The 22,552-nt window shown below is 42.2% G+C and overlaps 1 protein-coding gene across 3 annotated transcripts in view; it reads right to left on the minus strand.

Annotated features, from left to right (window-relative positions):
* Positions 1–4,050: 4,050 nt before the first annotated feature.
* Positions 4,051–22,552, minus strand: part of fam49al (family with sequence similarity 49 member A, like) — a 33,410-nt gene continuing 14,908 nt past the window's right edge. The window contains exons 2-12 of one of the 3 annotated variants that reach the window (XM_072369944.1): positions 21,439–21,532; positions 15,676–15,755; positions 12,341–12,462; positions 11,102–11,207; positions 9,214–9,350; positions 9,018–9,095; positions 8,674–8,790; positions 7,052–7,131; positions 6,600–6,726; positions 4,403–4,473; positions 4,051–4,285 (exon numbers count right to left, since the gene is read on the minus strand). In XM_072369944.1, the coding sequence (XP_072226045.1) occupies positions 4,222–4,285; positions 4,403–4,473; positions 6,600–6,726; positions 7,052–7,131; positions 8,674–8,790; positions 9,018–9,095; positions 9,214–9,350; positions 11,102–11,207; positions 12,341–12,462; positions 15,676–15,748 (975 nt within the window). In that variant the 5' untranslated portion in view covers positions 15,749–15,755; positions 21,439–21,532 and the 3' untranslated portion in view covers positions 4,051–4,221. Of the gene's footprint in view, positions 4,286–4,402; positions 4,474–6,599; positions 6,727–7,051; positions 7,132–8,673; positions 8,791–9,017; positions 9,096–9,213; positions 9,351–11,101; positions 11,208–12,340; positions 12,463–15,675; positions 15,756–16,631; positions 16,712–19,934; positions 20,856–21,438; positions 21,533–22,552 lie in introns of those variants that run through there. The other 2 variants (XM_072369946.1, XM_072369945.1) reach the window with 2 other exon arrangements.

Here is a 22,552-nt window from a genome sequence, read left to right on the forward strand (position 1 = left end):
TCCTATACTGTCAATTGTCAGTCGGGTAGCGGGTGGGCTGGAGCCTATCCCAGCAGTCATCGGGCGAGAGGCGGGGTACACCCTGGACAGGTCGCCAGTCCATCACAGGGCCACATAGAGACAAACAACCATGCACACTCACTCCTACGGACAATTTAGAGACACCAATTAACCTAACATGCATGTTTTTGGACGGTGGGAGGAAGCCGGAGTACCCAGAGAAGAACCCACGCATACACGGGGAGAACATGCAAACTCCACACAGAAAGGCAGGGATCGAACCTGGAACCCTCTTGCTGTGAGGTGATGGTGCTAACTACCACACCACCGTGCAGTACAAATTTGTACCAGTTTGGGAGAGGTTGTGTAGCAAAATGACCCAGGAATGAAGCCGGTTGGGATCAAATGACATAACTTAAAGATGGCTGCTCTGTCAAGACGTCCCAGAAATATTGATGAACTCGAACTGTTCCTTTAGGGGGGCACTGGTCCAAAGTTTCCCCGCATTGTCATCCAAGTCTCATAAAAATTTAAAGGAAGCATCTGAAGAAGTTATCAGTGCATTCAATGAAGGCATGGAAAGTACAAATGTTTGTGTGTTATTGTATACTTGTGTCCTAATTGAAGATCAGACACCATTTTGTGAGTAGTCAATGCTGGAATCTCTCATTAAAAACATTACCTGAGCTCAGGTAGACGCTGCAGGTGAAGTCTATGTAATGCTCTTTTTTATATATATGTTTGAATATGTAAATTAGGTAATAACTAGCTAAAAATACAGTGCTCTCCATAATTATTATTTGAGCTACCCTCTGCTTCTCATTGTTCTAATTCTAAATCAAACTATTCAGACATGATTAAAGTGCACGTTTCTGACTTTAATTTAAAGTCATTTTCATACATTTCAGTTCCACTATGTAGAAATTACAAAACCTTTTATGCAGTGTCTCCCTCAGTTCAGGAGACCACAATGTTTGGGGAAAAGTAATGGTAGGTACATTGACACAGTCATGTTTAGTCCTTTGTTGCATATCCCTTACACACAATAACTGCTTGAAGTCGGCCATTGATGACATCACCAAGTGGTGAGAATCTTCATCTCCTGCTTGTTCTTGGGGCTTGTTCCTTTAAGTTTTTTCCTCAGCATATGTTTAAGACATGTTCAGTTGAATTTAAATCAGGGGACTTGTTCAGCCCTTCAAGTATTTTCCTTTTTTTTTTAAGTTTTGAGAAACCCTCGTGTTGCCTCAGCAGGATGTTTGGGATCATTATCTTGTTGCAGGACGAAGCCCCGTCCAATGACTTTGGAGGCGTTTACTGGAACTTGAGCAGATCATGTTTCTATCCACCTCAGAAATTCATTGTGCAGTTGCTATCAGCTGTCCCATCATCAATAAAGACAAGTGTGTCAGTACTTTTGGCAGTCACACATGCCCAACCCATAACAGCCCCACCGCCATGTGTAACAGATGAGCTGCTGTGCTTTGGATCTATGAGAGCTATGCCTTTTTGTCTCCACACTTTCTTCTTGCTATCACTCTGATACGTATAATCAGGCCATCCTGTTTTTGTTGCAGTGTAGCCTCTGTATTTCTGTTCAAAAAGTCTTCTGCAGATAGAAGTATCTGACAAAGGCAAACCTGCCTCCTTGAATTTGCTTCTGATCATTCATCATTTTCTTTACTATAGTGAGGATTCTTCTGTCCTCAGCATGGAGGTCTTCCTTGGCTTATCACTCCCTTTGTGATTACAGAACTCACCAGTGCATTCTTACTTCTTAATGATCTTCCAGACGGTTGATTTTGGTAATCCTAAGGTTGGACCAATGTCTCTAATGTTCTTTTTATTTTTTTTAGCCTCATAATGGCTTCCTTGGCTTTCACTGGCACAGCTTCTCTCCTCATGTTGAACAATGGTAACGACAAAAGCAAGCCAAGATATTTTATCCCTGCGCTAATGAAGCAATGAAACGCAGCAGAGTAATCACAAACATCTGGGAAGCCAACTGTCCCGAACATTATGGTGCCCTGAAATGAGGAGGAGTGTGTATAAAAAGGGTTGTAATTTCTACATGCTGGAACTGAAATGAATGAAAATGACTTTAAATTAAAGTCTGGTGTGTTCGCGTTAATCACATCTGAATTGATTGATTCAGAATTTAATTTTGAGGAGCAGAGGGGGAACTCATTTCGATAAGTAAAAGATGGGTTGATCATGGCACCACTGAGCTGTACTGCTTTCTGTCCCAGGACTCATGAACACACACGGGACATCGTGGGTTGAATGTAATAAATGACAAGTTTATTGTTGCACAAAATATACAAAATAACAAGCAAATGGACTGCCCCTGCCCCTCCCACCCCCCTCAGTGTCCCCTCCCCTCCATCTGGTTCATTCGCAGTAATGAAGCTGAATTTCGGAAACCTATGACTACGGCAAGTCCGATGGTCCAAGCCAAACGCATGGTAATTCTGAGAGACAACACATACCCAATTTCAGCGTCACTGAACAATTAAAAATGAATAAAAACACCTTATTTACACATTTCTGTCAGAACTTTTACAACATGCCATCTATGTATTGATACAGAATATGCTTGTCCACATACCCCTGTATAGAAAATATATTATAAGATCAAATTAAATTAGGCTAAGGTCTATAGACATCCAAAGTACAGCACTTCTTTTAAATCTCCTTAAGAATTTTTTTAAGTTTCAGTTTCATTTCCCACTCACTGAATGAATAATTCAGCCTTGTACCAAAAGAAAGAAGTCTAGATGTATGCAGGTGTTGATGACGGTTGTGTTTTTTCCTAGACGACCCACATGGACCATGTTGATGTCACCCGAGACGAGCCTCACATATTTACACTGGAGCTCTCGGATCTCTCTGAAAATGCCTGTGCGTCTAAGCCTGACCACTTCCCGACTCGTCTGCCATCTCATAAAATTCCTTCCCCTCCTATGTGTACTTAAAAGGATGGTGAGTGGTGTGTCACAGGACTATGAGACTCCCTTGTAGCCTGGTCTGATGATGTAAACCAGTCAGCTTTGGCACTAGGTGAAGAAGTAATGTGTGCTGTGGTTTTCCACAATGCTCCCCTTGGATCTTTGTCCATGCTTTTGCACGAATCTGAAAGCAGAAAAAAGGTGCGAGCAGATCTGCTCCTCTCAGAATTTGAAATTGGAAGTATTGATGCAGAGAAAAAAAAAAGAAGATGGATCCTTTTTTTTTTTTTTCGTCTTATGTCTCAAGCTGGTCAAGGCCAAATGATATCTAAGAAGCTAGCACTGTGATATCTAAACCACATTAGCACCATGGAGAGAAAGATGCAGAGTGAAGGGCATTTTCAAGTAAAGCCAGACAAAGGTTTTATTCTGGAACGTGTACAGCGTCAGGGCACACTACATGGGTGGATCTTTATTTTCTTGTGCCAAGGGAAAAAAAACAAAACCCAAATCCAGCAGGTGCATGTATGAGTGGGAAGATGAACGGTGAGGAAGAAATCAGGGTCAAAACGGAGGCTTTTTGTTTGTTTGTTAAAAAACAACAACAAAAAAAAAACAGGCGGTTCCTGTTCTTTTATCCCGTCCCCCAGCTGCGCTGATGTAGAAAAGTAGTGACGCAGGCTGAAGCAAATCTCCGGAGTGCATCCATCACATTGCTTCATGACTCACCTGCATGCAGAGATCAGTGTAGCTGAGGGAGACGGAGAGGCCTCGACAGCTTCGGCTGAGTGTGTGTGAGGCGGGCGGGGGGGGAGCGGAAAGAATCAGGGAACCGGTTTGGGGTCAGATTTCAGAGAAGAGAAGATGGCATTGTTTTCAAAGTGTGTGCAAAAATACTTGTCAGACTACTGCTGGAACATTTTTTTTTCTTTTTTTGTACATTTTGGTTCTGACCTTAAATTTTCCAATATAGCATCATCTTTTATCCTACCTACTCTTATCTGCTGCTTGAGTTAAGCTTCTTTTAATATATATCTATATCTTCTTTTCTGGCTTTTTTTTCCCTCTTTTCTTACTTTACAAAATGAGAGACAGAATGATGGACAGCTGACAATATATATAATTAAATTCCTCTTATTATCATCAGGTTGCGCTTAACCTGGAGATGATTTTCTTTGTTCGTTGTAAACAAACAGGTTTCCCAGACACTGGCATTTCTCTACTCGTCTTTGACTTCCCCCTCCTTCTTTTTTCTGCCTCTCCTTTCTTTCGTTCATTGCAGGAGGGCTCTGATTTGTTTGGAGGTGCTGTCATCGTTTAGATGCCGTGTCGTATACCTGAGGGCAGCGGGGGAAAAAAAACACGATGAGAACGCTTTCACCCTTTCTTTTCTGCAATGTGTCTGCACATCAGCTTTTCTGCATGGCCACACACACACACACACACACACACACCTCAGTGCGTTCAGGAGTCCCTCCACGCTGTTGGACGGTTGCTCTTTCAGCACTTTGATGCAGCCCTTCATCTGCCAGCCACAGAGACAACACAGGGCATTAGAGCACAATAGGACAAAGGTCAGCATCCACAGATCAACCTCACCTCCTGCTGCTGGTGCTGCTGCAGCCAAACACGATTAAATAAACACATTTTAGAACAGGTTGGTGTTGAAAACGCATCACCACAGACGGATTCAGAGACAGCTTTTGTGGTCAGTTCATATCTCTTAGTAGCCATTTTGTTTCTCTTCGTAGTAAATCAGCACCTGTTTGCTTAAATTTTTTTGTCTCTCTGTTGTCATTGTGCATCTGTTTGTGGACACTGTGTAATGCTTTGCGGCAAATTGACACATCTGTGGGTATTTAATGCCTCTGCCTCTTAAACTATTTTCACACATGAACACTGGAGAATGTTTTTGGAGAATGTGCTGAGAATTGGATCCAGACTCTTTGCGCTGTTGCTTTTCGCACAACTACTTCACATTTGGGACATTCTCTGCTGGAGATATTCTCATAACATGAAATACACCAGAGAGGCGTCTGGGTGGACCACAGAGCATGCAGGACACGGTGCAGAAAGACTCTGGAAATCCCTATGTTTAATTTACAGCATTTTGAGAATAGCAGAGGAGGCTCCTTAATGGTTTTTCTACCGGTTTCAGTTCCCCATGTTCGAACGTGTCCACAGCAGTGAATGTTGCCGACATTTCTGTTCTGGTATGTGGCCTCTTTCAGAGGTTGTTACTAAAATTATGGCCACTAAAAGCTGTAGGTCACGTGTGAAGGCATTTAGCATCTATGTGGTAACTTTGTGTCCTCTTGTGGTTGTTATTTTGACTTTTCATCTCGGCATCATCTGAAGCTCTCCACTGAAACTCCGACTGAGAAGATAAAATTGGTTTGCTAGACACATGTGAAGGCAGCATTATGCAGCTTTTACTGCAGGTCTGCAAAGTAGAATAACCTGATGCAACACAGTGGTGATTATTTTTTGACAGAAAGATGTCACTTTAGCAAGATTTTAGATGACCCAACCCTTGTATCTTAGCAACTGTGGACCTTCATTGTCACTTGACTATTAATTTTGGAAGAACCCATCGTATCTGCCAGACAGTAAGGAGCAAAAGGACATGGGTGGAGTGATGAGCAACAATTTTCTTTAAATTTATATTTTTTAATTTACTAAACGTTTTATCAGGTCAGAGATAGTGGCTTAAAAGACTGAAGAATAATTTGCTAATATCATGTAAATCATTTAGCTAAACATTTTCCTGAATTGGTGAGGTTTTAGTTTTAGTTTAGGTTTTAGTGATAAGGGAGAAAGAATTCACATATACCTGCAACTCTGGTGTGAATGACTTTTTCACACTATTCACCCGATTATTCAGTCTTCAAGCTGTAGCAGTTGGGTTGTTACCAAGTTTTTGTTTTTTGTCTTTAGACTAAAATGCCTATTAGTTTCTGTGGCATTTATCCATGCTGTTTAGATTTTTAGCTTTAATGTATTTCTTATTTTTCTAGTTTTATTCAACACGCATGGTTAGTCTGTTTGCGGGTGTTCAACACATTTGTTTCAGAGATGCAAAATAATTTGTGATGGTGACATTTAATGTTCATTTGTTTGGTTTTATGTTAGTTTTAAGGACATAAACATGACTAATGTGGGAAATGGGCGATGGAGATGTGTTTCTAAGAGGTAAATTATCTTTAAAATTTCTCATGGGTTTAATTCAATGTGTATTAGATGGTCGGTTCACCCCCAGATGGTGCAAATTACCCACCAAGGTGGAATATCTCATCCCGAACCTGAAGCAAATTAAGCCATAGGATCCCAGTTTTTTTTTCTTTTAATGAAATTTTTAATTTATATTTTGAGAACCCTTTGTCACAGATGCATTCTGATCATTTAAATTGACAGGAAACATCCTGAGATATGATTAACTGCATTAACTGTATTTCTGCCATATTTTATCTTGAGGACTACATGAGTAAAAAAAATGGCTGATTTTACCCCACTCTCCAAATTAGATCAACCACCACGTCCCTGATTTACAGCACACATGCAGCACAGTAGAGACTGATAGCCTTTTTTATATTTTCATAATGAAGCCACGTGTAACTTTTAAGAGAGAAAATGATTCAACAGAGCACTCACATCAATTTTGGAGGTCTTGGCGAAAGCCCCGACTGGGTGAACGTGGTCGTAAAGGATGATGACCCCAACCATCACTCTCATGCAGAACAGCATGGTGTCTGTGTTGGTGAACCGGCAGCGGTACTCCCTGAGGGGCAAACAGTCACAGAGGAAAGTGGTTATCTTTCCTTTGTTTGTTTTTTCTTCTTACAGTCGGACCAAGGAGCATGATGGGACAAAGAGTCAACATGACCACCAGATGACAAGAGAGCAAAAGAGAAACAGAGAGAAAAACTTTAAATATAGAATGAACGCCTCAGTGGGCGAGGCTATTGAATGAGCCTCCCTTCGTCCCTCTTTCCTATGAACCGGTCTGTAGGAATTTAAGTTTCTGACATTCAGAGTGAAAAACAAAGCGAGGAAGAAATGCTGGGACGACGATGAAGAGAAGGGGAAGTGTTGCAAGCACTCACGGAGTCTCCAGCATGACGCGACACACGCAGGCCATGGTGCTCAGACAGTCTGTGGTGTCCTCTATGGGCAGGGTCTTATTCTGAAGGAAGACAAAAGAGAAATCGGAGAACATGTGAGACTTGCCTCCATGTGGCAACTTCTTGTGCAGTTTGAGCTCTGAAGGGACAAAATGTTGTACCACACGATGGAGACAAAGTACATCAGCAGAGTGAAATGCTAAGTGGCTGTCCTCAGCTGCACATTCTCTACATTTTGCATGAGTCTCGACTGTTTTCCTCAGATTTCCCATCAGGATGCAGTGAGGTGGAAAGTTAGCAAAAGACTGCTGCCACTACAGTAAAACTGTGTTTTGACAGCAAAGAAAAGGAGAAAGGGGGGGTTTTCACACCAGGAGCACCTGTGCTGAAGAATCAAATGTAGCATGAAGTAAAAACCAGAATAAATTCATTCAGCCCCAGCGCAGTCACAACATAGCATCTATTTCATTAGAATATGTTTAAAATAGAATTATTTTTATTGTTGAATTCTTCTTTCCACTTCTGCCATATCAACCACATGGTGGTATTCTGCGCTCTCTGACAGATGATTCTAGTCTACCTTCACTTACCGGTCAGGTGGTTGACACAAACCGCATCTGTGCAAGTAGTGATCAGCAGAGGTGCTTTGCTGTTAATCGCTCTATGATTTGTTGTTATTCAGATTTCTATCCAGCAAAAACTCTCCCAGGTCTAGTAAATCGCACCTTAAATGTAGTCATTCTTTGCCTGATATTTTTAGATTATTCTTCTAATTAAACGAAGTACATCCAATCAAAAATACAAGTCTGGGGGTACTTCATGCTTTCATTTCCATGCCGATTTGTTCCTGTGCTTCTGCTTTGTGCTGCAGCTTTACGTGCTAATGTTTTATCTCTCAAGCCCTGACGTATTGGATGGACATACGAGATACAACGCTTGATTTTGAGACTGCGAGAATAAGAAGAGAGAAACATTAAAATGATGCCTCTGAATCTGTTAACAATAAACTAAACATGTTTTTTTTTTATTTAAAGCCTTGTGATATAGTTTTCAAAAGAAACTTTGAAAATATACTGACTAAGCATATCCTGAGTTCCTCATGTGGGCAGAGGAGAGGAGCTCTAACATCTTGAAAATCTCAGGTTGAGTCTCTGGTCGACACTTGGAGGGGTGTTCTGATTTATATTCTGAGGGCCGATCCGTTACTTTAAAAGTAATGAGTGAAATCTTAAAATCTGTCCTACAACTAACATGTCCTCACTTTTCTTGATTCTCATTAGAAGCCTGCTGATATAGAAGATAACTGTGTAACAATAACAGAAACCATCTTTCTAAATTTTGCTACAACTCCCATAGTTTCCTCTTCCTCACTGTAGCATATTTTGTATTTTCATATGGCTATTTTTACTGATTATCTGAAAGCTTCCACTACCACTGACTTATAACAAAGAAAGAAAAAACTATAAATACTCTTCAGCTTCAGTTTTTGACTCTCACTTTCTCAGTGACAGTAATCAAAGCAACGACAGGTAAAGCTGGAAGCCCAGCTCTGTAACTGAGCCTTGACACAGAAACTGCAGGGAGCTGATTTCTGAGAACAGTACCTCTGAAACAAACTTGGTGGTGGCGTTACTCAGAGTCTTCAGCATCGGTGTGGCTTCGGCGTAGAACAGGGACATCCGATTGGCCATCTCGTTGTTGACCTCGTTCTCTGCTTCCAGCTGTGCACCCATACGAAACAGATGTCACATTTTAAAAACAAAAGGATCATTGCCAGCAATTTGTACAACTCGAATGCCAAATGAAATATTGATTGTGCACCTTTCTGTGCTGTTAGGAGGAGGGAAACACCCCCACTTCAGTCTTTAACGATCAAAGAGACAAAGTAAAGCCGCACTGCTTTGGCACATTTCATCGTGTAAGCCAGAGCTCTCCTTCACAGTCTCACCTGCTGGTTGTTCAGCCTGTTCCTGCTTATAGTCCTCCTGTAGTAGCTGAAGTCATTCTGAATTGCTGGATTTGTCATCTGCACAGGGAGAGAAAACTGTATGTAAATGGTTTCACAAGGTTAATCGGTTCCATTGATTTCTGTATAGTTAGGATCAGGTTTTGAGGTTAATCACAAGAAAAATGATTCCTTTCACCTTCAGTTCATCAAAGCTGAGGGTAAAATGAAGGATCTCTGCAAACTGTTTGGCCAGGGCCTGCTCTCGCTCCAGGTGCTGCATGGGAGCATAGGGCGGGCTCGTCAGTGCTTCCAGCAGGCTGCGCAGGGCATTCTCTGCAAGGATATGCACACCTCAGAAATTCAGCTTACTCAAACTCACTCGAAGCTGCTCGTCACACTGTTCACACTTTCATCTCATCTAAAGACTTCTGTGCCACTAGCTTAAAAACTAAATGCTGTTGTAGTAGGATGTTAACTGGTGTAAGCAGATACAATCTCTTTCCTCAGGTTTAGTCATCTCTGTGCTGCATAACAGCATGCCTGTTGCACTTTTTGTACAGTTGGATCTGACATCAGGCAAAACAGGAGGCCTTCAGATCCCTTCTTAGCAGAGAGGTCAGATCAGCCAGCGGGGAAAGTCTAAATGTGACCGCTGGCACCAACAGTAAACTTCTCTCTACATCCCAAATGAAAGGAGCATACGATGTGGTGCCCAGCGATCACACTGTGGCTGATCATACAGCATGAGCGTCCCTGTGGCTACTGTATCAGTGACCATACATTTCCCTCTGTGTCACACAAGGGCATTGAACTCAGGCTTTTTTGCTGCTTTGCTGCCTGTAACAAATCAGACACCTGACCTCAAAGGCTGCATGTTGTAGTGGTGCCTCAGAAGCCTCCTGAGGCCCCATCCCTTCCTCTGCATTAAAAATGCATAAGGGCCTTCTATAAATACAGCAGTGAAGTGTTTAATCTAAAGGGCCTGGGCAGATACCCCAGCCTCCCTGCTGCTGTTAGCAGAGAGAGCATCTCGGCACAATCTCCAACCCTCTCCACTGTCCTGAGGGTTGAAAATGATCGACTGGAATGGAGAGAAACTCCAGCTCTATTTCTTTTTTATAGTATATTGTGTCTCTTGAGTATTTACTGCTGCCTTTAATCAGATAAGAAAACATAACAAAGTTGGTTCAGAAAGAGGAGGGATGTTGTAGATTAAACTCTCTGAATCATTATTCTCTCCAACATGGCGGACATTGTGATGTTTCTGATAGATACATTAGCGCAGACGCATCATCATCAATTATTAGTCAGCTTCCCTGTTACATTATGGAAAGCTGAGAACACAATGTCCCTGAGATGGAGGTATTATTGGAAGGCAGAGCAGAGGCGGCAGCTGAACTCTGTTTCACTCTATCTGTCTCTCTCAGTTCTGTACAACCTTGTACCGCTGTTTCCGTAGCAACGGCTGTCTAGCTGCTGGGTCAGGATGCTGCAGAGATGGTTGAGAGGACATTGCAGCTTATGAGTCTGTGTGCGTGTGTGTGTGCGTGTGTAAAGGAATGCTATCAGACTGAAAATGCATGTAAAACGACATTGACTTTTTGGCATTGCTACCCATTTTCACAGATTTTAAATTAATATTTTAATGTTGTCCTCCAAGCTGTGATTTGACTGTATTTTGTAGGCGTTAACTGTACTCAGTATACTGAGTATATTGAATAGGTGCCCAAAAACAGTAGAATAGCTACTGTTGGCATGGAGCAAATTACTCCACCAAACGGTTATCTCATACAGCTTTCTGTCACGAAATGTGATAAACAGAGAAGGAGGTCACGTCTTTTTCATAGTGTAAGAAAAGCCCACAGTAGCTCGGTTGGTGCACCACTTCCTGTGTGCACTCTTTACCTCCTACTCTCCTTCCTCTACACTCTACTGACTCTTTACCTAGAAAACACTTTCACCTAATGATATGCAGGCAATTTTCACTGCTACAGTTAAGCCTAACTGTAGATCTAAATATAGCAGATAGCTCCTATTTAGATTTAGGTTTAACTTTAAGACTGAACATAACTGGTCACGCTCACCCAATCGAAGGGAAAACTCGTAGAACCTCTTCAGCTTGGCCACCAGGGGGCAGACTGCGTTCCAGGCCTTCTCCTGAAGTGCGAGGTCGCCTGGGTTCTGGATGGCCTGCGGGGCGAGTAATATGGACAGATGTTAGTTTTGCAAACAGAATCAAAAACGACTCCCACGTCTCTTCCTCTCTCTACCTTAAAGCCGTCTATGACATTAGAGACATTTTCAGCCTTTGTGGTACTTTCAAACTGCAGCGATTTTACACAGACGCGCCATTCAGGAATCTAAATCTAATGAGATTCAGACTCCGTTTGCTAAACTGTCCCATACAGACACAAATGAAAACATTAGTCCTTAACGAGGGAGCTAACTTATTTTATTTTCTTCGTGTACTGTCACCAAATGCATCAAAAAAGCCTAAAACAAAAATATGTTCACTTCCCTGCTCTATCCGAGGCTTGCCTCGAGCCAAGTTGGAGCAATTTGAGATGTAAATGTTTAAAAACAGCACAAAAATATCTATTTAAAATGAGGGCGACACGTCCCTTAAAGCATGAATCAGACAAAAGTAAACTGTGCATTTGTTCAGGAGCCACTTTCGATGACAAATTAACACGCAAATGATGCTCGACTGATACTTAGTATTCAAGGCAGGAAGGTGATGATGAGACTATCACATTCATAGTGACAAATTAGGTTTTTAGTTAAAATCTATTATCAGAATTTTTTCCCTGTAGTACAATAAAACAAGCAAAAAAATATCACTGCGGGTGGCAGCTGCTAAGGTTTGACTGAGTGCAGGTGCAATCTAAAAGAAAATAGCATCAAGCCATGTGAAACATAGACAGGCTTACATGTATGGTGCCTTAAAATGCTTCCAAGATCTCAGAGTTAGCAAACAAGGAGAGGAAATGATTCAGCACTTCTAAATGTAGGTATGCAGGCAGCTAAGCTCCCTTTTCATGCTGCAGAGGAAACAGGTCTGCAGATATGTGTCAGCGAGGTAAAGCTCAATGTGGACACAGATGATCTTTATGCCTCTGCCATACCAGGAAATATTTATTCAAGAAATATTTTTACACATTTCTGTGTCAGTCTATACTAAATCTTGCACATTTCATATGAGAATGTGACCCTGGCTGGCATGATGAATCACACATAAGTGTCGTGTTTCCACCCCGGACTATGCCTCGCCGGTTTATTGGTGTTGATTTTATTCCAGCACTTATCGACTGCTTCGCGCTCACTTCTCGTATCTCCTGCCCTGCGCCGTTATAGGACTGCAGCTCGGCCAGGATCCCATGAGCCTCCTCCAGCACGGCGCTGACCTGGTTCCACACGGCTGTCTCTGCCTCCGTGGGCTGGGCATCTGCCAGAGGGGAGGGAGGTGAGGGAAACAAAGAGGAAGAGACGGAGCGAGAAGTGAAAGTGGGATGCAAGGTGCAGGAAGAGATGAGAATGTTCAGGGGAGGGGGGAAGTAATACAGAGAGCAGAGAGAAAATGAGAGGGGGAAAAGGAGAGATTTGCGGAGAGGAGGAGATTAATAAGGGAGGAAGAGCTTAAATGATGATATCCTAAAAGGCCAGATAAAAACCTGAGATCATAGCCTTCACAAGTTAAGATGACTGCATTTAATCCAAGATAGTACACTCAAATAAGCACTCCATCTGTAAATATCTGAGGTCTAATCTGGCCAGTGAACTGATGATCCAATTTACCCTCAGAATTATATCAAGAAACTTTCTCTGTCACACAGCGAGGTTTGATTACATGGCGGTACCGCCAAGAAGATGGCAAGTCAATTTCACTTCAGGGAACAATTTGGAGGCGACGACTGGTAGTTTAACACAATAGTTTTCAGGACTGCATCACTCGGGTAATGTGTTTGACTCTTGAACTGTAATGGTCTATTGTCCATTCAGCAGAGATCTATTCAGGCCTGGATGGGTGTTACCGCCTCATCAGATTGATGTAACAGTCTTAATCACCCCTTATCTCACTTTTCTATTTCGCCTTTTGCCTCCTACTGCAAACGTTCAGCAGGAGCTTTGGGCATGTCCAGTCATTTCCTTTCTCTCTGTCTCCATCCTGTAAACTTAATGTTTTCGCTGCAGGGCTCTTCCCAGTCCCACTTCTGCTTTGTTTGCCCATATGGCGCTTTGCGTTCGTACACGAGGGACTCAGTGTTTGAGCAACACAATTTAGGATGTGTCCTCTTGAGTCATGATTGTGTTTGCTTCTCTTGTCTCTTGTCTTTTGTCCGTCTGTGATTCAGGTGTAAAAAGAGAGCGTCAGAGCGCCCAGGCAGCTCTCCACATGCTGATTATTTTTGCACCCCGAGGAGCTGCAGCCCCGCAGAGGAGTAGTAATCTTGGGATATTTTCTACCCTACGTGCACACCGCCTGCCCTATTACGCACAGCTATTTTGCTATTTTTGTAACTTCTCACTAATGCCTCCTCTACTCTTCTTGTAAACAACAGGTTTAATAAGTGCTAATTGAACAAGTACAACCTAATCTCATTTTCTGTCTAAGACCGAGATGAGAAGATCATTACCACCCTTACATTAATGCTAAATATGGACCTGGAACCAAGAGATGGTTAGCTTAACAACTGGAAGCAACAGGTAGCCAGACTCTGTCCAAAGATTAGTCATTTATGCGTGAAAGGTTTTATCGATAGACTTTCGCAGTCACTGTCACGATATTATTACAATCTTAAAAAGACTTAAAGATAAATACAATTCTGTCAGACTCTTCTCATCTCATTGTTTTTTGTCTCTTTTTTATAGTTACACTCAAAGTAAGAAGCAAGGAACCTGTACAAAAATAATCTCCATTCAGTAATATTTTGATTTTTATTGGCCAAGATCAATACGATATTATCACATTGTTATCCTATGCGTATTAACATCACAGTACCGATATTCTATCCTTCTAATATCATGGTTTTTGTCAACACTGGCATATTGGATCACGCCTACTTTTGAACCTTTCAGGACTCTAATCTTCAACACGACATCCCCGTTTCAGCTGATCTGTTGCCGGCTTGCTGCTGTTTCCTGCAGTGTTGCAGAATCTGAAAGCATGCAGACAGCAGAGGGGCCAAAGGGTCCTGCTTGATATGGATGAGCAGCCAGTTGCAGGGCTTGGAAGAACAGTGGGCATTTGGTGATTCGGACCAAAATACAACGCTAGAGCTGCACATTTTTAGCACAGACACAGAGAGTGGTATCAATCTTCTCATCTAACAGTACTTTTTCCTAAAATTTCAAGCCGTTTCTTGGAAGGATCAGGATTGTTTTACTTCGTTTTGACTGTGATTACTGGTTGAACATAATGGCCTGATTATTAATTGGGCTATATTTTTGTTTGTCGCCAGGTTTCCTCCTACTGCGGTTTAAACCAAACTTAGATCTGTGTGACAGAGGTGAGTGTGTCCCCAGCTTGAGAGGGAGAGCTCACAGATGGCGCAGAGGTGGGTGGGAGAGGAGGGGAGGTCTAAAGCTGCCAGTCCCTAGTCTGACTCACTCCACTTGCTTTTGAAGTAGAGTCAATCACATGCATAATAAAAGAAGGGGGAAATGCAACCTATTTGACAGCTGACGTCTCTCGCCAGAAGTGAGCGCTCCCACTCCCACTGTAACATACAGCCGGTAAGGAGAAGGAAGCCAGCTGTTAAAGGGGGGAAGTGGCAGGGGAGGGGCAGAATATGTGGGGAGACAGTGCAAAAATATCTGCATCTTAACAGTGCATTTAGTCTTCCAATCAGTCTTTAAATCTTCATTGTTGACTATTTTCTTATAATAGGCAAACAAAAGTGAAAATTGGTCTGAAGAGATGAAACGACAGAGGAAAACCCTTAAACATTTAGGATTAGTTTAGATCTTCAGTCCTGGTAGCAGTATGACTGGGTAGGGTGATATGTTAGCTGTGGCACTGTGAGATTTTAACCCTGATGACTACAACAAGAAGACTTGTTAGGATGGATGTTTTCACACTGCAAAGTTTAGAATTCAGTGACTGGGAAAATGGGAGAGGAAGGTGTAAATATTTAGCTTCTCTTTCAGTCTTACTCTCTTACATCCATACTGTTTAGAGGAAAGCACACACACACACACACACACACACAAGGAGGTTAGACACAAAAGAGGGGATGAAGAGATGACGATGGACTTTTTGTCTGACATAGTCATTCCAGAGCAGCAGAAACCCACACAGGACTGACATTCACTGTTTATTTCTCCTCACATTTTGTGGCTGTGAAGATAAAAGCTTATTGTTGTCATTTCTGCAAAAGTGTCAGTGTGCTTTTGTGCATCTGTCTGCACCTAATAAGATGTGGTGTTTGTGAATAGGATTCTCTAGAAAGAAGCCAAATGACTTTCAAATGTCAGTCCCCGGAGCAGAAAACCAAACGACAATGAAGAAGGGTGAGAGGGGGAAGAGGTGAGGGGAAGGAAAACGAGTAAATAAGAACATAAAGATGGCACAATGGTCAGCCAAGATGGATGGAATAACAAAAAAAGGCAACAAAGAGAAAGGGGTAACTAAACAAAAATAAGAAGCGGATGGTCTCACGTTCAAAGTCAAGGAAAACTATTGGGCCATGCTCAAGTTCGGCGCAAGCCAGCACTTTCAGGAGGTTTCCCATGAGCCCCCTGGAACAGAGAGAGGGGAGAAGTCTGTGGGTGATGGGGGGATGGATGTCGGGTTGTGCGCACGTGGATATATGCATATGTGTGTGTGTGTTTGGTGTGTGAGAGGCGAAGGTGCTGAGCTGGGGCACCAGATGAGCGGGAATTATTGGAATGGGATGCCGGGAGTATGTCCTGGGTGAAGCATGGCAACATGAACACGCAGCATCTTTAATCCCACTCTCATGTATTCTCATTTATTTAGAGCTGTCTTTGGGTAAAAACAACCCTCGTCTGATGGTAGCAGTATTCTAGGTCAGTGGTACAATGTTACGGATGGACTTAAATGACAATTCTGCACAACAGCAACAGAGAAAGCAGAATGCATGAGGCTATAAACCCCAGATACGAGTCATCTTTCCAATTAGTCCTTCTTGCATTCATATATTATTGTTGGAAATACCTCTGAGGTCCTTATTTTCTTATAATAGTTTAGTTTCCTTCTATTAACTTAATCTTAGAATAATTTTTTTTCGAATTAATTGAAAGAATCTACTTTCATATGATGAGCAACTAATGTGAATCTCTGCTGCAGATATTACTGTTATGATTCATACTAATGCTTGTTTGTCTCAGTGTAATTGCAAATGCACCACACATATGTATGCATATATATACATATATATATATATATATATATATATGTATATATACCATTAATAACCAGAGAGTGGGACTGAAGAGCGTCTGATAATGACAAACCACACCCTCAACGACACTCCACCACACCATCAACAACTCAGCAGCTCGCATCTGCACACGCCCCCCGCTGACACACCTCTGCTCCACACGCACAACTCAAGCACACAGACACGTGCACACACCCTGGCGCTCACTTACTTTCAAAGTCCAGGAAAAAATGCGGACAGTTCTCTAAATCCTTGCCAAGGACCTTAATGAGGTTCCCCATGGCTGGCGACCTGGACGGGAGGAAACAACAAAATGCATACAGTACGCAGAACCTGGCAGCCCGCTTGACAACACACAACAGGCACACGGAGAACACAGCACGTTGGGACTCTTTTCATTTTTTTTACCCATCTGCTTTTCTCTAATTATCCTGTCTTCCTTGTCTCCCTGATCCTTCTGTTTTAGCGATTTGTCCAGAGCGAAGGCAGACATTCCAATCATAAGTGACACTGATCACAGTTTGCATCCAATGCCGTATTCAATTACAGGAAGGCCCAAATCCAGTGCTGAATCATTTAGCTCACTCGCTGGGAGTCACTACAGCTGAGCAGTGGTTCTCAACCATTTACGCTACTGTAGTAACCCAATAAAATCCTGCCATGGACAGACCGCTCCCTTCTAATGCTTTTTTATGTGCAGCGGTCTATAGTTTCTCCATGACAAGCTTTTCATACCTTCTACCCAAAGGCCAGATGCCAGAACTTTATGAAACCCCCTTCATAGATGATACTGTGGCTCAGACAGGCAGGATGTGCAGGTCTGCGCGCTCACATGTGCATACAGGAACCAAGTCGTGTTCATTTGTATAGCACATTTTAAACAGCACAAACTTGACCAAAGTGCTGAGCAAAAGTGTATAATAATAGAATAGAGCAGAACAGAAAATACATAACAATAATAAATAATAATTCAATGATAAATTATAACAGCTATATATAAGAATTACAAAAACATGAAACGATAAATACTAAGAATAGTAAAATATATTACACAGTAGCTGCAGGGATGGGAAGATTTCTTTTGCACAAATTGAAGGCCAAATAGAAGAAATGGATCTATCAAAGGGATTTAAAGTGTTGCAGGGTGGGACAGCTCTAATTTGGGGGTGACTGACTTATCCACACATTGGAGGCAGCCATCCTCCATCGATTCTAGTTTAAACCTAGTTTTAGGTACCTCCAGGAGCAACTGGCCAGATGACCAATGAAAGAGTTCAGCAATGTAACATAGCATTAGTCCATTTAGGAATTTTACATTCAGCAATAAAATCTGGAAATCAAACCTGCAAAGAACGGGAAGGACAGCACAGGACTAGTGTGGTCTGTCAGGAGATCGAGCTGCAGGCGATGTGTGGTGTTTTAACTGTACTCACCATTAGGTGCTATGAAAGCATGGATACCCTTTTCTAAATCTTTATGGAGAAATAAGGCCTTTACCTTAACAATGTTTGACATTAGAGAAGCTTGCCCAAATAGCTGAGGAAAACTTGTCTAAAAGGCTCTCGAAATAAGCCCCAAGACTTCACACATAAGGGTGATCGTAAGAAGCTAGAGGGACACAAAGATTAATTTTGGATGTCCAGGCACTATGACCTCAGTGTTATTTAATCTCGTTTGAGGAGGTTTAGGTCCATCCGAGAATATATTTGTATTTCAGATCATGACACCAGTCCCAGTTTCAATCCTCCTCAGAACCAGAAGGCGGTGCAAACCGAATACTTTTCAAAGTGGAACAAGTTGTACCATTTCCAAAAAAACACTTCCTGTTATGAAAGATTGCGTTTGTTCTACCATTTGTGATTAATTAGCTGTTGTGATTTGCGAGGTCAGTGTATTATTAATAGGCTACTTCTGGATACATTTCCATTCCCACCAGATGATTTGCCATTTTTCTCTCATTATTAATCCCTGGCAGGTTTAACTAAAAGTTATGATTTAGTGTGTAAACTCTCTGAACTAAAGTTTTAATGGATTCACACGGGCACAAGCAATAAAGAGTCATAACGTAATGTGATCTATTCATGAGCTGGATCTTCTTCTTTTTTCTTTTTTTTTTTACTTTATTGGCCTACCAAAACTAATAGTTTATACTCTATACTGAAAAGAGAACTTAACAGCATCAATAGTGTTTTTAATGTATTCAACTAATCACAGAAGATAATCTGAAACTGTAATGGGAATAAAAAATATAGATTGCGTGTTTTTTTTGACTGAGTTCATTGGATTCATCTTCCTCCTCATAAAGATACAGACTATATGTGGCACTGACATAAAGTTTGGTATAAGATGATGAAATTTAGGGAAGAACCCATGAGATGGCTGAGTAGGCTGAGCAATCCTATGAGGACTTTGTATTCCCATGAGTGTAAAAAATATATAAAATACACAAGACAGAAGCAGAATCTAATATTTAAAAATGACTCACAGCCGTGCGAGTATGAAACCTTCTTTCTTTTTTTTAATTATCTCCTCTCTTATTGATCATAGGAGGACTTCGGTTGCAGAGGCTCAGCAGCTGCCAAGTTTTACTTCCTCTTTATGTGCTATGTTAGCACACAGCGGGGACCTATCAGCGTCACCCTGCAGGAGTGATTTATAGCCAGCATTAGCATGTTTATGAGATGGCACCATCCCGCACAAAAAAGGCCCAGTCTTTTCGTTGTTACTCAGCAAGAACGGGTGTTGCAATGCAGCACTGAGGTACAGACAGATGGAGTTACGCTGCCCAATCGCTGAGGCAGCTTCCTGACATTCTCCATAGTTTCAGATGAAAAATGCATCTTCTGTGTTCTATATCTATCCACATCTAAATCTGTTCAGAGGTCAAGAAACACAGCTGGATGCTGAGTCACTGCTTTAACCCGCAAGCATCAGTCCAAACATGTAAAACACACCCCGTCACCCTTGACTTTTAGACCACCTGCTCCAAGACTCTAACTGAGCCTTGGCTGTGAATATATGAATAAGAGAGTCTCATTCTTCAGCCTGACAAGGTGATTGCAAAGGAGAAGTCAAGCTGAGGTCCAGATCGCAGCCTTGTACAACCCAATGAAAGATTTCTGATGTGCGAAAAAAGCCCAGAGTCGGTGTGTGTTAGAGGAGGCCTCGCACCAGCCACATCCACACACATATTAACGCACATAAACTGAGTCAGGAGCAGCATGCGGTCCATCCACAGAGCAGCACTTGGCTGATGGTTGCCAGGATACAGTTGGCCTGGTAATATTGTCTGCTCTTCTCAGCTGAAGATGGAGGAAAAAATGCCTCTTGCTTGCGCAGACACTGGGTCAGTTAAACAACAGCGATCTGATGCATCAGTTGTTAGCGCTTGTGATATGTGTGCTTGAATTGATGGCATGTCCCTTGTGGCAAACACAAACCCACAACATGTCAAGCTTTAAAACAAGGAAATGAAGAAACGAGTCGGCAGGCTCTCACACCTCTCTTCCCTTACCCTCTTGTCCTCTGAGTGCAGTGTCTCTCCCTCCACCTGAAGCTCCCGGTTTCTTCTCCCTCGTCCTTTCCCCCTGTCTTCCTCCTATCTGTTTCCTGAAATTGTTGCTGTGGGTAAATCCCAGATTAGCCTGTTTCAGAGTCCCACGGAGGCACCAGTTGCCACTCTCTGAAAGACTGATGTAAACTTCTGCGCTCGCTCTGTCTCCCTCTGTCTTGTTGTATGTTTCTGTACTTCACACTTCTCTTTTTCTGCCATCTATTTAAAGGCCTGTGGTTTTCTCTATTTGCTCTGCGCGGTAGATGCAATTCTTTTTCTGTTTTTTTTCTTTTTCTAGCTGTGTATGTAGAGGATGCTAGTCTTCTGCGGGAGAGGTTGCTGACACACAGAGCTGAGGCTATGATAATTTTTTCTGCCTTCTTCTAATGTGATTGTTGCGTCTCACTTTGTTCCCGTATAGAGAAAACTCCTTCTCTCTTTTAGTTTCTGACGTCAGAATGGGTTCCTCAAAAATGTCCCCAGCAGCCCCCCTTTCTGCCTCACTTCTCTATTTTACCACTCAGCAGCACTCTCCCGGCTCCTCTGGCCTTGTCTTGTCACACCACATATCTGTCATGGTGCCATTCAATCTCTCTGGTGGCCCTTAGGTGCAAAGAAATCTAAGAGGGAGAATGGAAATCATGATAGGGCCACGCAAACAGGCGTTTGCGTCCATAATGTGCATTCCACAAAAGCCATTGGATACATGACAGGCACACAGTTTGAGCATTAAGGGATGGAATTCTGTGAATTAGGAAGTGTGTTTGGTGGCCACAGGTTACAGTTTCTCGTACATGCAAACAGACAATGTCTGCAGTCAGTCAGTGTGAAAGTGGAGCAAAGAGCTTCTCTTATGCAACTGCACAGGACACACAGCTCTCATCTGTAGTCCGGCAAGAGAAACCAAAGCGAGGGGCTCCTCGAGCCTTAATAAAGACACATCTTAGCGTCGGCATGGGCCTGAAAGGAAAACCTGGTCCAGACTGGTAGCCAAGCAGCGGAGCTATGCTTCTCAGCCTCCTTTCAGCTTTCGATGAAAGATTCCTCCTGTTACAGCCCGGGAGCTTCGTCAGTGTGGATATTCTCAGCACAGAAACAGCACTGATCATCTTTGCCAAGTCTAACCTCTATTAGCTCACTAATAATCCTGTTCAAACTCCCTCTCGCCTTCGTGTGTCTTGCTGTCTAACCACAATCTGCTTGTAAGAGCCTGAACATTTAGTGGCTTCTGAATCAAACCCATTCTGCAGTTGTAGTGTTTACAAGGAATGCAGCAATTCCATTCTCTCAGCTCTCATCTCTTTTCAAATCAACTCAACTTTATGTCTGCCATTTGGTGCCGTCGAACAGCCTCTACTCTTCACAACGCTCCCATATGGTGGCTCTGTGTGATGGCCTCATTTTTGACATATTCATGTTTTCTTTCTTTCTCTAAATTTTTTCATAGCTCAGTTTTAATTCTTACCTTCTTCACTTGTGTTTATCTCACTGGAACACTTCACTGCATCAACCAGGGCTTGTCAGCTCCTCACAGTGGTTACAGCATCAGCACCCGACACCTGGCATGGGCAAAGACAGACAGAAAACCCGAGAACAGGGAATCAACAGCACGTTCAACGGAAATGTAGTGTCATGATTTTATTTATTTTTTTAAATGGCAATGCTGGAGCAAGAGCAACAGAGAGCTAGCACTAAAGCAAAACTTGATTCCCTTGTGTTTAAACTTGATATAGCAAATATTTAGCTCATTTATAGACAGCAGAAAGAAGATGTGAACACAACATCAGATTATCAATTAAAATAAAGCAAGCACAAACTACACAACTAAGCCCAGCTGCAATTTAGGTTTTTGCTATTTACCCTTTGCCAGTAGCTAGCTTAAACAACCTAAATTACTACTTGTAAATATATGTTGCTTTAAGTATCAAGTAGTTTTCTTGAGGGAATAATTCCATTGGAGACATAATGTGTAAAGTTCTAAATAACACAAGACGTGTAGCTTTAATTCAAAGCTATATATGTGTTAAAACAATTAAAAAGCTAAGCCCACCAGTCTTAAAACCTAAAATGCACCTCTTCCATTTTCACTTTAACATTTATGCTTTTTAAGCCTATCTCATTTATTGTGCACCACACACAGCCCGACGCCTTCTTACCCACCCACTGGTGTAACTATTAACACTGCCTCTGCTGTCCTTGCATCATCGGCTCTCATCGGGGGAGAGTGCAGACAGGAGGAAGGCGGGATATTTGCAGAATAGTTGCTAGGGAAACACAGTCTCTTATTTGCATGCAAAGTACAGCCGGGTACAGTTTACTGTTATCAGTCAGATGTATTGAATAGCTATACTTCCCTCAATATTTTTGAATGAATAGGGAGACAAATAATTGTACTTGTTATCTTGTGAGGGCAGCAAACTACTATAAACTCCTGGAATTCCATTTCCTCTGTCTCATACAAGAAGTTTTGCTATGACTGATTCAGGTTAATCACTCAGTGATTATTGATCTGTCCGCGCAGTGTGGGGCTCTTACTGAAGCCAAGGGAAGAGTAGACTTGATCTAAGACACAAAGATCC

The sequence above is a fragment of the Leuresthes tenuis genome, unplaced genomic scaffold (genome assembly GCF_036924035.1).
Source record: "Leuresthes tenuis unplaced genomic scaffold, fLeuTen1.0.hap1 SCAF_18, whole genome shotgun sequence".
NCBI classification, from domain to species: Eukaryota; Metazoa; Chordata; class Actinopteri; order Atheriniformes; family Atherinopsidae; genus Leuresthes; species Leuresthes tenuis.